We start from the raw sequence: 15,012 nt of genomic DNA on the forward strand, positions 1-15,012 counted from the left end.
ATGTACAGTATACAACCCTAAGAATAAGTGCATTACCACTTGAATTTCTATGGATACTTGGCCACCAGTCACTACTAAACATTGTTGACATCTCAATAAATTCTCAACAAAATTAAATATATATTGTTTAATTTTTCAGGTATTTGAAATATAAATTTCATGTGTAAAATGCTTACCCATGGTATAACACTACACAATGCTGATAAAGAGCTGAAATGAGTTGCAGTTCTAAACTTAACAACCTCTCTAACTCCCTATATTTGCACCATACACTGTTTTAGGACTAATGTCAACCTTAGTCCTCATACCAGACAGAAGTTTGACAGTGTGGAGTAGTGTATTATTTTATGTGTTATACAGTTTGAGTTTAGCTAACAAACAGAAAGTTCAACTGCAAATAGAAAGGCCTGTTAAGTTATGTTGAGAAAGAAATGCATTATGGCATAGTTGTCATTTATTTTTAATTCTTAACAGTTTTTTTCTTTTTTATTCTGCAAGGTCGGTCTGTACTTGTTTTCCAGACAAGATTCCATTTTACTTGTATTATAATTACTTGTAGTGTAGGTTAGAGTCGACGTCTTACTCTATACAGTACAGTATATTGCCTTGCCCCTATCTTTCCCTATTATGTTTTGTGGGAAATGCTTTCACAAGAGTACACATTTGGCTTTTGGTGCTCTTGCATGAAGAAGTTTTATTGTAACATCTAATATAATACTTAAACTGTAAGTTAAGGTCTTTAAGAAAGGCACTTTTCCTTTTCTATGCTAAACACCCTGCTATGTTACAAGTAAAAATATGCCTTATTTGTGTTTGCCTTTGTATTCTGATAAAATGTGCTTGAATATTTTGATAATTATGTCAAGTGAAAAGCGTTAAAGATTCTGAGGCACTGTAAATCAATGGTCTTAGAAATGCTGCTGTGTTACTAGGCTGTGCGTGATTTTGATAATATAAACACATAAACAGCTTATGGTTTTACTAGCAAGCTTTCCTACATCTGTGAACTGTATATTCCAAAAGGTGGTTAAGTGAAAGAAAAGATAAACAAAAGTATAAAAAGAGCTCATATATTACATTGTGGGGCCACATTTAAAACAATATGCACATGAGAGAAGGTACAGTATGTGTTGATCATGGACAGGTCTCCCCAAGACGTTCCACAATAAAATAGCTTTCTATATGTGTTTTATATGTATACAGTGAGAATGTGCAAAGTCACGCAGACAATGCCCAGGCTGGGAATATGAACCCAGTTTCCTGGACATGAGCAGTAATGACATTTGTCAACTGATCCTCTGTGCTATTAATTTTCCTAATTTTTTAACTTATTTAATTTTGTGGAAGAGTTAATTTTAACTATAAAGGAGGTAATCAATTTTAACCCTTAACTACTCGCACCATTTCTCATCTCATAAGTACTCACACAGTGTACATTATGTACCAGCGCTAAAATGGCTATTTATATGCACGCTTTGAGGTTGTAATATAAAATATTGCAATAATTTTAAATTGTACATGTTTTAATGTAATTTAATACCATATTACTGAGTATGACACAGTCTAGAACTATCTAAAAATAAACCAGATCCTCTTCTCCAGTGCTCATTCATCACCGATCACACTTTCATCCACTGCAGGATTTGCACATGTATCACATTTCACTTCAGTTGTTAAATGTTCTCTGCAGACAAAGTCATTGCAAGAAGAACATCTAACTGTTGTCATACATGCGTAAGTACCTGCGTGGTGTACCAAATGCACCATATGGAACTTGCAACTGTGAATCCACTCATAAAACCGACTGGGGACACAGCGGAGGGAAACCATTGTGACACAGTACTTGTACTGAATCAAGCTGAGGATATATAGCAGATGCTCCTGGTAGGTTTAAGTAAAAGGATGTTGAACAAAAATAACAGATTGGTTCAAAAACAAAACACCAGTGCGAGTAGGTAAGGGTTGAGGGCCTACTTCTAGTTTGCTCCTGATCCTGTGTATCTGCTAAACTTGTTGACTGCACATACAACTGTAGATTCATTGTGAGTTTGTTGTTCTGGAGACAAAGTTACATACAGTGTTACAGACATTCTGCACTTTTGGTCACCACCTGGGACACGTTCCCAGAGATAAATTGTAGAACTTATCATTATCACTGTGCACTAGGCATATTTACCTTTCTGACATAATGTTTGACTCTTTAAACAAATCATAAAGTATTTCTTTTCATCTAATGTGTTATATATATATATTGCACAATAAAATTAATTAGTATTTCTAAGTGACTATACCATTACTAAATGTTATCTTGGATCAATTTTAACTTTCTTTCCATTAACTTTATCTGAAAATTAACTATATGGAATCTTACCATGGGCGGCATGGTGGCGCAGTGGTAGCACTACTGCTTTGCAGTTAGGAGACCCGGGTTCGCTTCCTGGGTCTTCCCTGCGTGGAGTTTGCATGTTCCGCCCGTGTCTGCGTGGGTTTCCTCCGGGCACTCCGGTTTCCTCCCACAGTCCAAAGACATGCAGGTTAGGTGGATTGGCGATTCTAAATTGGCCCTAGTGTGTGCTTGGTGCGTGGGTGTGTTTGTGTGTGTCCTGCGGTGGGTTGGCACCCTGTGCAGGATTGGTTCCTGCCTTGTGCCCTGTGTTGGCTGGGATTGGCTCCAGCAGACCTCCGTGACACTGTGTTCGGATTCAGCGGGTTGGAAAATGGATGGATGGATGGAATCTTAACATTTGTTACCTTGTTGCATTATACTGCAATTTTGTTTATGTAAAAAATAAATTGTCAGGACCATTAAATGGAATAAGAGAGCTAAGCCATTACTTGTCCACACAGAGAGAGGCAAGGACTGCAAAATAGGAATACCACTTGGGGCCTTGAAAAAGCTACACACATTCCTGCTCCTGTGGTAAAATGCTCTGGAGCAGGCATTATATACTGTGAAAAAACATAACAGCTTAAACTGCCATTAATACTGCAACTTGCATACAACAAATGAATCTAGTAAAAATAAGATTGTATCCTGTAACATGCAATTTACTCTCAGGTTTTTCTTTTCTATTGCTATTACACCTATAGATTCCCAGGAGGTACAATGTGAAGAACAGGCTGGAAAACTCCAAGAAGATGAACTGAAGGAGATTCATTGGTATTTCAACTGCCTTCAATATTTTAAAGAACACACTTATTTGGATGTGCTGAACAGGAAAAATATTGGCAATGCTGCTGCAAGCTCATTTTACGTTGTTAAATGCCACTGCAATTAAGTGAAACTGCTGGCCTGAAAAATGTGCACTCTTTAAATTGAGTTCTCCAGCCTTCTTTTGTAACCTAACAGGTAAAACAATCTTTTGTTTTAACATCTGTTCTATCTACAGAACAGCATGCTCTTCCATCACTGTCTTTAGGAAAGCCATCCCATAATGTTATTTGGACTAGTTTCAAATTACCAGTCATAAAAAAGTGCTAATGAAGTGCTTGTCTACTTGTTCTAATGAAAACACTCTATAGCTACTACTAACACTGAACTTCCTTAGTATTTCCTGGATCTGGTCAGTTAGCTTTTTTGTCGTATAATCATAGGACTCTCCTTTTTGAATGCAGCCACTGTATTTAGCATGTTTCATTAAGTGTAACCAAATAATATTTGGCGTTAGCAGCAATTTCAAATGCAACAATTAAACATTAAACATCTCTATGGAGCTGACATGTTATCTCTGAGATTTCATCACACAGTCTAAAGACACATTAACCTGCAACATTAAATGGGCTTGGCAGGAATGAGCATTGGTGAATCATGTGCCCATTCAGGAATGTTTTCTGACAACAAATTTCAAAAAACAGGTACTGGGTAAAACAGATTCTATAAGTAGGTATATGGAATACTAGCAAATAGCATAAGAAATACACCCTAAAATATAAATATGAATTTCGTTATTCTGTTCATCTGTTAATGATAAACATTTTCTGAGATTCCTCAGATAAAAAAATAGAAATTTTGAGGTAATGTAGTTATATCACTAATTATTGTGCTGGAGAATGGCGACATGTTATGTGTTGATTAGCACATGCAAAACAAAATCACTGTACTCTGTACGATAATAACCCTATAAACATGTTTTTTTAGAGATATAGATCATTATGAAACTGAATGAATTTGTTTAAAACTTAACTTTTTAAAAACATTAAAACATAAAAAATCTTACATCCAATGAAAAATAGCTTTCACAACATTTTATACATGGTTTCAGTAAAAGAGATTAGAGAGTTTCAGATCTGAACAAATTGTTTGCTAAAATGCTAAAACATATTTGAGGAAAAACAAAAAGATAAACTGTGCACTAGATGGAATTATTTAGGTTCGCTATATAAGTAAAGACATTTGAAACTTTAGAACATTTTATAGCCTTACACTCAGGCAAGTTTCAGCTCCAATATTCTAACAAGTTTATCTCGGCCAATCTCCTTCTTGATGCATTGTCTTGAAGCTCATGGATGACATCTGAGGCTATTGTAGAAAAAAAAACTAATGTCTGAAGCTCACATGCAAGGGAACATAAATCAGAACTGTAGGATTGATTAAAAATCCAACAATCCAGGGAACATGAAAAGTGCTGAGCAACAGATTAAGAAACAACACATAGAGTATAAAGCTGTGGTCAATTGCAATGATCAAAGTTTTGAAACTGAAACTGAATTGGTTCTCACTCTAGGATAGATTGGGGAAACAAGCAATGAACTGTTAAATTTTTAGCATTATCAAACCACTTACAATAGACTCAGCCCCGCTTGGGAATCAAGGGTCGCGGGTTCGATCCTCGCCCCTCCGTTTTGAGAAGTAAACTGCTCTTATCTTACTGTTTTACAATAAAAGCATACATTTGATTTCAGTCTGTAACAGCCGGTGCAGTTTATGATCCTTGTAAAGGTTAGCTTTTTTTTTTTATTCACTTTTCACTCTCTCAGTCGCGTTCAGAATCAATCCATACAACCCCATCTGACACGGCTGTTTTCACTAAACCCCCTTCCTGACACACAAACGCTGGTGAAGCTGCCTTCTTCATATCTCACCGTCACTTGCTTTTCGTTTTATTGAGTGTTCCTGCCAGTACCCGCATGTTGCTGTATGCTTTTTCTTTTGTACTACAGGACATGCAGAGGAAAGAATGGTAAAGACCAGTAACTTTGGCGCTATATGCAATCATCAGACACTCCCCATCTGCCTGTGTCGTTCAAGCACAGGAACATATATTAGTGTAAAAGTATAACAAAAGTGCACTTTTATGCGGGGACTGGCAGGAACACTCAATAAAACTGAATAAAAAGAAAATCAAGTGACGGTGAGATACGAAGAAGGCAGCTTCGCCAGCGCCTGTGTGTCAGAACCGGTGGGGGCGTTAGTATGCATCGTGGTACAACGCAGAGCTATAGCGCGTCTGTATTCTGTTTCTTTTGTACTCCAGGGCACGCAGAGGAGAGAATAGTAAAGAGCAGTAAGTTCGGCGCTATATGCAATCATCAGACACTCCCCATCTGCCCGTTGTTTTGTTATACTTTTCAATACTTTTATACTGCTCAAACGGGCATGCTCAAAAATACACGTAATGCCACGAAAAGTGCACGCAGACACTTCATTTCTCAAACAAAACAAGTGCACTTTTATTCAAAACTACCTGTATAACCAAGAAAAAGAAAGCAAGTTACAGTAGGCGATTGATACGACATCTTGCATGGTGCAATGCTAAGAAGTGCAGATTTTCATTCCGCTATATAAAATCATCACATTCAAATATTAACAGTTCCCACACACCCAAGGACCGTCCTTCCTACATTTACTTACGTGTACTTGTTGCAGTGTACACACCTCTCTGTGCTATGGTTTCTATTACACTGAATGAGCACCTGACACTGTACTTTCTTCCCTGGGGGAAGGTCCCGCATCAGAGAATTTCCAGTTCCTGCATAAATTCACACCCGATCTGACGCTGTTCGTTTTCAAATAATATTGCATTAGTGCGATTATATTTTCACATATATTGTCTCTTTCTTTCAGGTGTGTAATAGAAACCACAGCATAGAGAGAAGTGTGTACACTGCTTCTTACAGGAAAAGGCGATGGAAAAAGTGCACTTGAATAAAAGTGCACTTTTGTTATACTTTTACACCAATATATGTTCCTGTGTTTGAACGACACGGGCAGATGGGGAGTGTCTGATGATTGCATATAGCTACCGGTTACTGGTCTTTACCATTCTTTCCTCTGCATGTCCTGTAGTACAAAAGAAAAGCATACAGCAACATGCGGGACTGGCAGGAACACTCAATAAAAAGAAAAGCAAGTGACGGTGAGATACGAAGAAGGCAGCTTCGCCAGCGCTTGTGTGTCAGAACCGGGGCTGTGATTGCGTTAGTATGCATCGTGGTACACTGCAGAGCTATAGCGTCTTTAGTGAAAACAGCCGTGTCAGATGGGGTTGTATGGATTGATTCTGAACACGACTGAGAGAGTGAAAAGTGAATAAAAAAAAAGCTAACCTTTACAAGGATCATAAATTGCACCGGCTGTTACAGACTGAAATCAAATGTATGCTTTTATTCTAAAACAGTAAGACTAAGAGCAGTTTACTTTCAAAAGGAGGGGCGAGGATCGAACCGTGACCCTTGATTCCCAAGGGGCTGAGTCTATTGAACCACGGAGTCAGTTACAGTAAACTGGTGTCAATGTCGCATGTTAAGGCGCTTTTTGTTTCTGCAGTTATATGTTTGAATAAAAGTGCAATTGTGTTATTCTTGTGAAAATGTTTCTTTGCTATTTGGACTTCAGGCTTCATACATAGGCTTAAGTGACTTTTCCATCAATTTTCAGTTGCAGACTTCATTTACATAATCTTAGCAAGTCACAGGTAGTTGGCAGCACACTCCCGTGAAACTGATTGCATAGTGTGACATGCTGAGACAATCACATTGGCAAAATCAAACAGGTTTGAGAAGTGACAAGAATAGCAACTGCATTTGGCAAATCTGACATACCCCACAACGAGAAGACGTGTAAAACAACATCAGCATTCGTGACTGTACCAAAATTTAAAAAAAGGAAGCCAATTTTATTAGAATGCTTTGCCCACAAGTATTTTCAGTCACTGATTTAGTCTGTGAGGGTCCTGCTCATTAGCATCAGTCCAAAGTGCCTCTGTGGCTGAAGGTGCTGGACTTACCAAAGTAGCCATGTTTTCATTTAACTTCATGACAAAATGACTGAACTGTTTTCACCACAGGAAAACTCTATGCACAGAAAGTCACTGTTGCCAAGAACACTCCTTGTTATCTAGCGATTGCCTTATTTTGTCCAATGATTTGTTTTTTCCACTAGAGATATATTTATTTAAATACTAAATGTCAGGCAGATGCATACAAAATCAATTCATGAAAATGTTTCCAGGCAGGAACTAAATTCATTGGCACAGATTCCCTAGAAGCATAATGCAATTTATTTTATGAAATTTTTTATGACGTGAAACATTAGAGTTTTGTTGGGAATTCAGATTCACACAAATCATTGCACTCATCATTGTGAAATCAGAAAAGCTTTATAATTACCTTTAGTTGACCTATTTCCAGGCACTATATTAACTGAGCAGTGATAGTCACTATGGAGCTAATCTCTGTTTGTAAAATGCATATTTAAAGCCTTTAGGTTAAGATGACATTGAGGTACATAAAGTGTAGTCAGCAAGAAAAACATTACAATTACAGCACATGATCCTAAAAAAAAGAATTATGTCTTGTGAAATTTGTGCTGCTCAGTAAGTATTTTTACTGTATATTCCTTGCACAGGTTTGCTCCTATTGAAATTGTTCTCGTTATTTAATTACAAAAAATCATTCATATTTACTCACATAAGAGTTTGATCTGATCATTAAAATCCGAAGATATCTGAAATGGTTACATAAATGACTATGATGTAATATAAGACATAGCACTTACTGTATGTTGTAGTTTGTAGTCACTGTGATGCAATAACTATGTGTTCATTAGGAAAATAATTACAAAGAAAACATACAAATTTATATATACAAGAATATGCTTATAAAGATTTTAACAAAGAAATAAAGTAGTTTCAAAGCAAAAAAACTAAAAACAACCTAAATTTTGAGAAACATCCATATTTACCTCAGACACAGATAAATGCTACATGATAGCACCACTGTATACCTTTTTTCTAATACAGATCTCATGGTAGTATTATGCTTTCTTCCATTAAACCCAAAGGATGACAAAAAGCTACTCCTAAAATTTTACAATATGAGGATTTTCAAATGATGGATAAAATGTTTGTGAATATAAAGGATCACACAGAAAAAATATGACCGCTGAAAAAATCTGTTTAACTGAAATTCAAATCAACACAGACATGATGCATTCATTTAGCAACAAAATAAAATCAGTTGTGCATAGTAAGTAAGCGGCAGATTAGTTTTCTTTCCGCTGTCCAAAATGTGCATGTAACATTAGTAGGATTCTGTAATTGCTCACAAAAACACACAAAAAAATTACATTTATAGACCTCAGGTAGATGGAAGGAAATTATGCTCATGTTTTTTCACATGTAGTTGTGCATATTTTAAAATTATAATCTCTTTACTGCTGTGACAAAATTCAGCTACAAAATCTTTCATAATCCATTTATTACAATACACCATATATTATTATAAACCATATATATCATATTTACAAAGCAAAATTATGCATTTATCTTTGTATCAGACAGAAACATGTTTAAAAAGTCAATCTTTCCTTTCATTCAACTCCTGAATCCACATCTTAATGACTTAATACATAGCAAGCACAAATGCACTGAAGCTTCATCATGCAATTTGCTGCAGTGAAACAGTGTCAAAAATACTCTGCTCAACAATAATGAAAAAAGATAATAGTCATTTCAGCCCAATTCTCATTTGAATCTCATAACCGCCAGGGTGATCAATTTTAAAACTCCATTAGTTCTGCCAGTGTGAACCATTTGGAGTCTCAATTCAAGATCACCTTGCAGTGCAAAACTGTCAAGACAAGTCCTTTAATGAACAATTTACAATTAATGTTTCTGCCAACACAAATTTGCCACTTTTGTAAAAACGGAATGCAGTAGACTTTTAAACCAAAAAAAAAAAATTCTGAAAAGCATCCCATATCTTAACATACTGAAAAATAAGTTGTCTCCATTGATGAAGGATGCTGTGACTACATCATATTATTCCACAGTTTTGTGAGAAAAGAATTGACAGATGTCCATTGAAAATAATTATCCTTTAGTAGAGGTATCTTTTACTAGTAAGTAACTGTAATATGGAAATTTAATGATAACAGTTAAGGAAAATTAAAAAAATAATTTTACATTTCATTATTCTTAATTAAGCTACAAAAATTATTAATGCATCGAACATTCTTTAATGATGTTTCAAACGAAGATTAGTAAGCAATCTTCCCATTTTAGCAAGTGCCCATGCTAATTTTTTATACAGTATTTATGGAAATGGACATGAAGAACATGGCATGCTAGTTGATTTCATTTTTTTGTCTTCCTCTCTCTTTGTGTATTAATGCTGTGAACTCAATAAGAGGTACCACTTTCAGACTAATCCAAGAATTAATCAGTGAAGGGTTTATATATAATTATAATATTAAAATAATAATGCATCTTAGCAACTAAAGAGAAAATAAAGGACATCAGTAAAGTACTTGCTGATTTTTGCAGTCATTTCTTTAAGAGCTTCCTTTTCCAATATTTATTGACCCAGTTCAAACTTATTCTTTATTGACTCCTATCCTGCATCAACATGGCAAAAAGCCCCACTAGTTAAGCTAAAACAACAATATGCTAAACACATCTTTAACTATTACACCTGAAAACTACATAAGCATGTTGTCTGTCATGAATGTGTGTTGGATAATCACATTCACTAACATTGTTGTGTCTTATGTCACCCACAGCAGCAAGAAGACTCCTAATGTGGGCAATTGACTCATCCCTGTCAGCCAGAGAACTATAAAAGAGTAAACACTTCAGAGAAAGGTGTCTCATTTCAGACCCAAACTGCAAGCATCATCGAGCATCCAATGGAGACCTGCTCAATGAGTTAATACCTTTGAGAGAACTTTATGAAGACTTATTTTTGGTTCTGTTTAAAATGCCTGTATCACCATTGCGAGTTCTTCTTATTTTTTATTAGTTATAATAGGATTAACAGAGATGAACCAGCTGGCACCCCAAGTCCAAAACAAGTGGCACAAAAATCATCAGTAGCAGTATCTGGTCTGGTGATTAATGTGAATGAGAAATATAATATTTAAAAAAATGTGTACAGAAAGCTGTGTTCAAGATATCTCAATGAAACTATATATATATATATATAGTTATATATAACTATATATATAGAGTGTAGAAGGACCAGGGTAGAGAGTATTCTCCCCTGGTTTCCAGCAGGGCCATGGGTCATAAGCATAGGAGGTCAACCCTGTTGGAACCTTTGGCCACCCCCAGGGAGCGCATGGACCTTTCCAGGGCCTTATTTGGCCACACTTTCTCCATACCCGGAAAAAAGGGGCCAGTCCCACCATTCAGACGACTGAGTTGGGAGGAAGAGTGGAGGTGGATGAACTGGCTCCAAGGAAGGGAATGGACTGTGTATTGCGGTTTTGGTTATTTGTCATAGCACGTCTTTATGTGAAAACAGCAGTGTCAGATCGGGGGAAGCATGAACGCGAATGACAGAATAAAACTGAATGGAAAAAAAAACAAAGCTAACCTTTACAAGTACCATAAATTTTCACCGGCTGCTACAGACTCAAATCAAATATATGTTTTTATTCTAAAATAGTAAGAATAAGAGCAGCTCACTTCTCAAAACAGAGGTTTGAACTTGTGAAGTTATGATTAACAATCAACAGTTGGTATCGTTGCACCACCAAAGTGGTCGTATCCAAAGCATGTCAATGTTGCACCCTAATGCTGGTCCTTTTTCTGCAGTTATATTCTTGAATAGAAGTGCACTTGTTCTGTTATATTTGTACCTTTTGTGAAAGTGTTTACTTGATATTTGGACTTCAGGCTTCACACATTATACACTTCATGTCTACGTTTTGTCAGTTATTACTAAAACATAGATTGTTGTAGACATGGAAAACACATTTAATGCATGTGTTCCAAATAATGATATAGTATTTATAAAAGGTGTCATTTTGGTTGACTTCTCAATCTATACAACTCTTAGCAACTGATACGCGGGTAAATAGACTTGAGCTGAGAAGACTGTGCGGCGGTGGGGGATGTGATAGCAGGCTGCTTGCTCCTTATCAACACAGAAGAAACCCAGTCAATTGTGCAGTTCCAGTGCAAGACCATCTATAAAATAAGAGAACAGCATTTTGTTGTGGATAATTTCAAATGGTGTCAGGATCAATCTAACCTGATATGCAAGCTTATAACTCCCGGAATCCCAGACTGTTGGAACTGTTGTTCCAGGTATGACATGAGTGGCAGAGTGCCCAGATGTCCACCAAAAGAAGAAAAGTGTGACGGTCAATGGACAGAATTCAAAGTGCTTGCAGTATTATACTATTTTTTTTTATATTGACATCTTTCTTCTTTGTTTTTACAGGTCACCACCATTGAGCCTTGTAAATGGAGATCTTGTTATGAATTTAAGGGGTGCCGTTTATGTATCTCCTGCTAAGTAGTTTCCAGGTTGTTGCCATTTGTCCTTGGGCAATAATCAGTAGTCTTGCATTTAACTCTTATACTGTGACCTGGAATTTAAGGGATGGAGTGTGTGACAGGCCATATCACTAGTTTACTTCTGAGGAAGTGGGTATTATATGCTTTATATATATATATATATATATATATATATATATATATATATATATATATTTTTGTGAAACTCTTTTGTTTTCATGATTTAACAACTGGAGGAAGAAAAAAATATTTATTTTAATATATTTGAAAACATTTTTGCTTTTTTTTGGTGATACTTATTCTGTTATGTCATCAGAGACTGTATCATATTTTTTGATGCCACACCACTGTTTTCTTTTTTATAATATTCTTTATTCTCACTGTAAATAAAAGCTTCACTATTTTCCCCCATTATTTTTAGTCTGTATCTACTAGATGCCCTGGGTTTAAAATTGTTTGAGATTGTGCCATATGCACATTGGCATGGGGCATCACAGCAAAGTGATGTTAGCTTAATTATGTTTACTGGACCTTACTGCTTGTGGTATCCTCATTGACCTAGAGTTCTTTACTAATGCTCAGATAGGCTGGATGAGACTTTGAATACTTATCAAAAAGCGACAGAGCAACAAAAAAGACAAAGGAGCTTAACTGCTTTCATACAAGGCACTGCAGAGAAGGTGACAATCCAGTGCCAGGGAAAACTTCAGTTTTATTTGGACTTCACAAGCACCTAACAGCTCACAGTTGCAAAAGAAAATGAGAGATTATGGATCAACTTCTCAAATCAAGAAAGTCCCAGTGTCATCATCACCAATGAATGTCAAGAGTAGGCTAAATTCTAAATAAAGGTTTATTTTTATAAAGTCACACACTTTCAAAGTAATGCTACAGGAGTCTGTTGCAAAGAGAATCCTGCTCTTCTTATCAAGGACACTCTAAAGCAATGAGAGTGAGAGTTTCAGATCTAAAATGTAATTGATTTCTGCTATAGGTGCTTATAAATCAATCTTAACAGTTGTATTTGTTACCTTTCTGACTTTTATAGCACTTAGAGTTTTGTATTTTTTGTTGTTGTTTTCTTTTTGTTCAAGGTGCCACATTAAGTAAAACGTGTATAATATGGATGGGTTTGTCTTGTGGAAAGTTAAAATAAATGTACAGTACACATACTTAACTAATTGAAACTTATTTTTTAAAATGCACAGAAATAACAATTGTTATATATAATTATCTCAGTATTATTTATTATAACTCTTATTTTTTTATTTCACACTTTACATTTACATTATATATGTTCCCGGTTGATATTACAAATTACATGGCCTCCAGTTAAACTTTCTTGCAAGTGTTTATTAGGAAATGTAAATCTGTTGATACACTATAACTTCAGGAGCTCTGCCAACATAAAGATTAGAGTAACTGAGTGATAGTGGAAACAGCTTCTTTAAAAGCATTCTTTGTTATGTGATTTTAAACATTCAATTCTCTGCCAAAAACAGGCAAAAATACAGAAATTTTAATTATGAACATAAATTCAACAGATGGTAGAGTTGCATGAACAGTTAATTTGCGTTTACACTTTTTTGGCACTTTACATATTATACAAAAAATCACAAAATGATACTAAGAACTTATAATAATAGTCGTTGAAATGGACATTTATTATTCATTTTGTTAATTATTACTTTGTAAAAAGTATATAGCACTTGATGTTCACTGACTGGCTGTAAAGGGTATGCAAAACAGCTCGAGATTTAGACAAAAATGTCAGCAAACTTTCTCCTATCCATATACTAAAACAAGGGAATACAAATAATACTAAATATTAATATTTACGGTATATCCTAGAAAGAATGTTTCAATATGTCAAGAATTATGTTTATGTCTCAGAACTCTACATATATGAGAAATGAAAAAGCTTTGTACCATAACATCAAAAATAAATTCTTACTTTACAATGTCCCCTTCAAGGGCAATGACTCGCTTGATGATCTTCTGCTGTGGATCTTTCGGGGATCTAAAATAAAGAGAAAAGAGTTATACATAGCCTGTGCCTCTATTGGTTTAAAAATAATAAGATGAAATGGGGACTGTTAAAGTCATTTGTGAGCATTTGCTTTTTTGACATGTTATCAATCACAGTTACCTCTGTGTGATGTTTCAGCCTATAGAAAAACAGGTTTGTCATTTTTATGTCAGGCCCCTTTCAGCCTGACATTTCAATCTGACATTTGTGTATCAGTCACATTTGTCGGAGAAAGCCACAATTAACTGCATATCCACCTGATCTACTTCCCATTACTGACATGATGTTTCTGTATGTTTCTGGAGTTGTCAGGGAAAATGTCCAGGAACATGGGTCCTCATGCCAGTTTGTACAGCCTCTATCTGCTGTGCCACACAAACAAAATCAGTCACCTTTGTTACAATGAGAACCTTTCTCCTAATTCTTAGCTGTTAAACTTTTTGCTGCCAGTTATTCTGGTGTTATTTTGTCAAAAAGCAACAGACTCAAGAGGGAATCCATTTTAACACCATCATACAATAAGTTACCAGTAGGAAATGAACTGGCAATTTTAGTATTTAAAGGTTAGCACCTTGGTCACTAAACTACACTATCTGAAATTAGGCAACACTTTGATTTAGCACACAAACTTAGGTACTGTTAATGATGTACAATTTTGAAATTAGGCTATCTGAATCGTTACTACCCTCTCCTGATTGTCAGAGTATCTCTAGGCATATAGCTATTTCTTGCTGTCATATAAAAAATAAAACTCTTCTTGCATATGAGAATGTCATAATTTCTAAGCTTGACACATTAGTCACTAAATAAAAAAAAATACATAAAAAAACCTAACCAGGATACCAATAAGCCAGACTAGAAGTTGAAACATTTAAACAGTGACCATTTCATCATCATCATTATCATCAAGTTCTTTGCCTCAAAATAGCAGGTCCTGGTCTCTATGCCATTCTGCTTAGTTCATTGCCTAAGGCCGGAGTTATACTTCATGCGAAGTGACGCATGCTGCAGCGGACGCTTCATCTACGCAAGCGTTGTAGTGTTTATACTTGCGCGTGTACTTTACATAAATCTGGAGGAATCCACCAGGTGGCAGTGCGAGATATTATCACGGTGAGAACATGTTCGGCTTCTCTGTGTTGTGAATTGCCTGGAACACTCATTAAATTCTGATGACACCTTACCGCAATATCTCTGAAAATTATGTTTATTGATTAAATTCATCAATCCAGGGATGTG

At 35.7% G+C, this 15,012-nt stretch overlaps 1 protein-coding gene across 1 annotated transcript in view; it reads right to left on the reverse strand.

The window, feature by feature from the left end:
• immp2l (inner mitochondrial membrane peptidase subunit 2) overlaps positions 1–15,012 on the reverse strand; it is a 1,365,073-nt gene that overhangs the window by 265,131 nt on the left and 1,084,930 nt on the right. The window contains exon 3 of the mRNA XM_039762139.1: positions 13,699–13,764. Within this exon, the coding sequence (XP_039618073.1) occupies positions 13,699–13,764 (66 nt within the window). The remainder of the gene's footprint in view (positions 1–13,698; positions 13,765–15,012) is intronic.

This window comes from Polypterus senegalus, chromosome 8 (genome assembly GCF_016835505.1).
Source record: "Polypterus senegalus isolate Bchr_013 chromosome 8, ASM1683550v1, whole genome shotgun sequence".
Taxonomy (NCBI): domain Eukaryota; kingdom Metazoa; phylum Chordata; class Cladistia; order Polypteriformes; family Polypteridae; genus Polypterus; species Polypterus senegalus.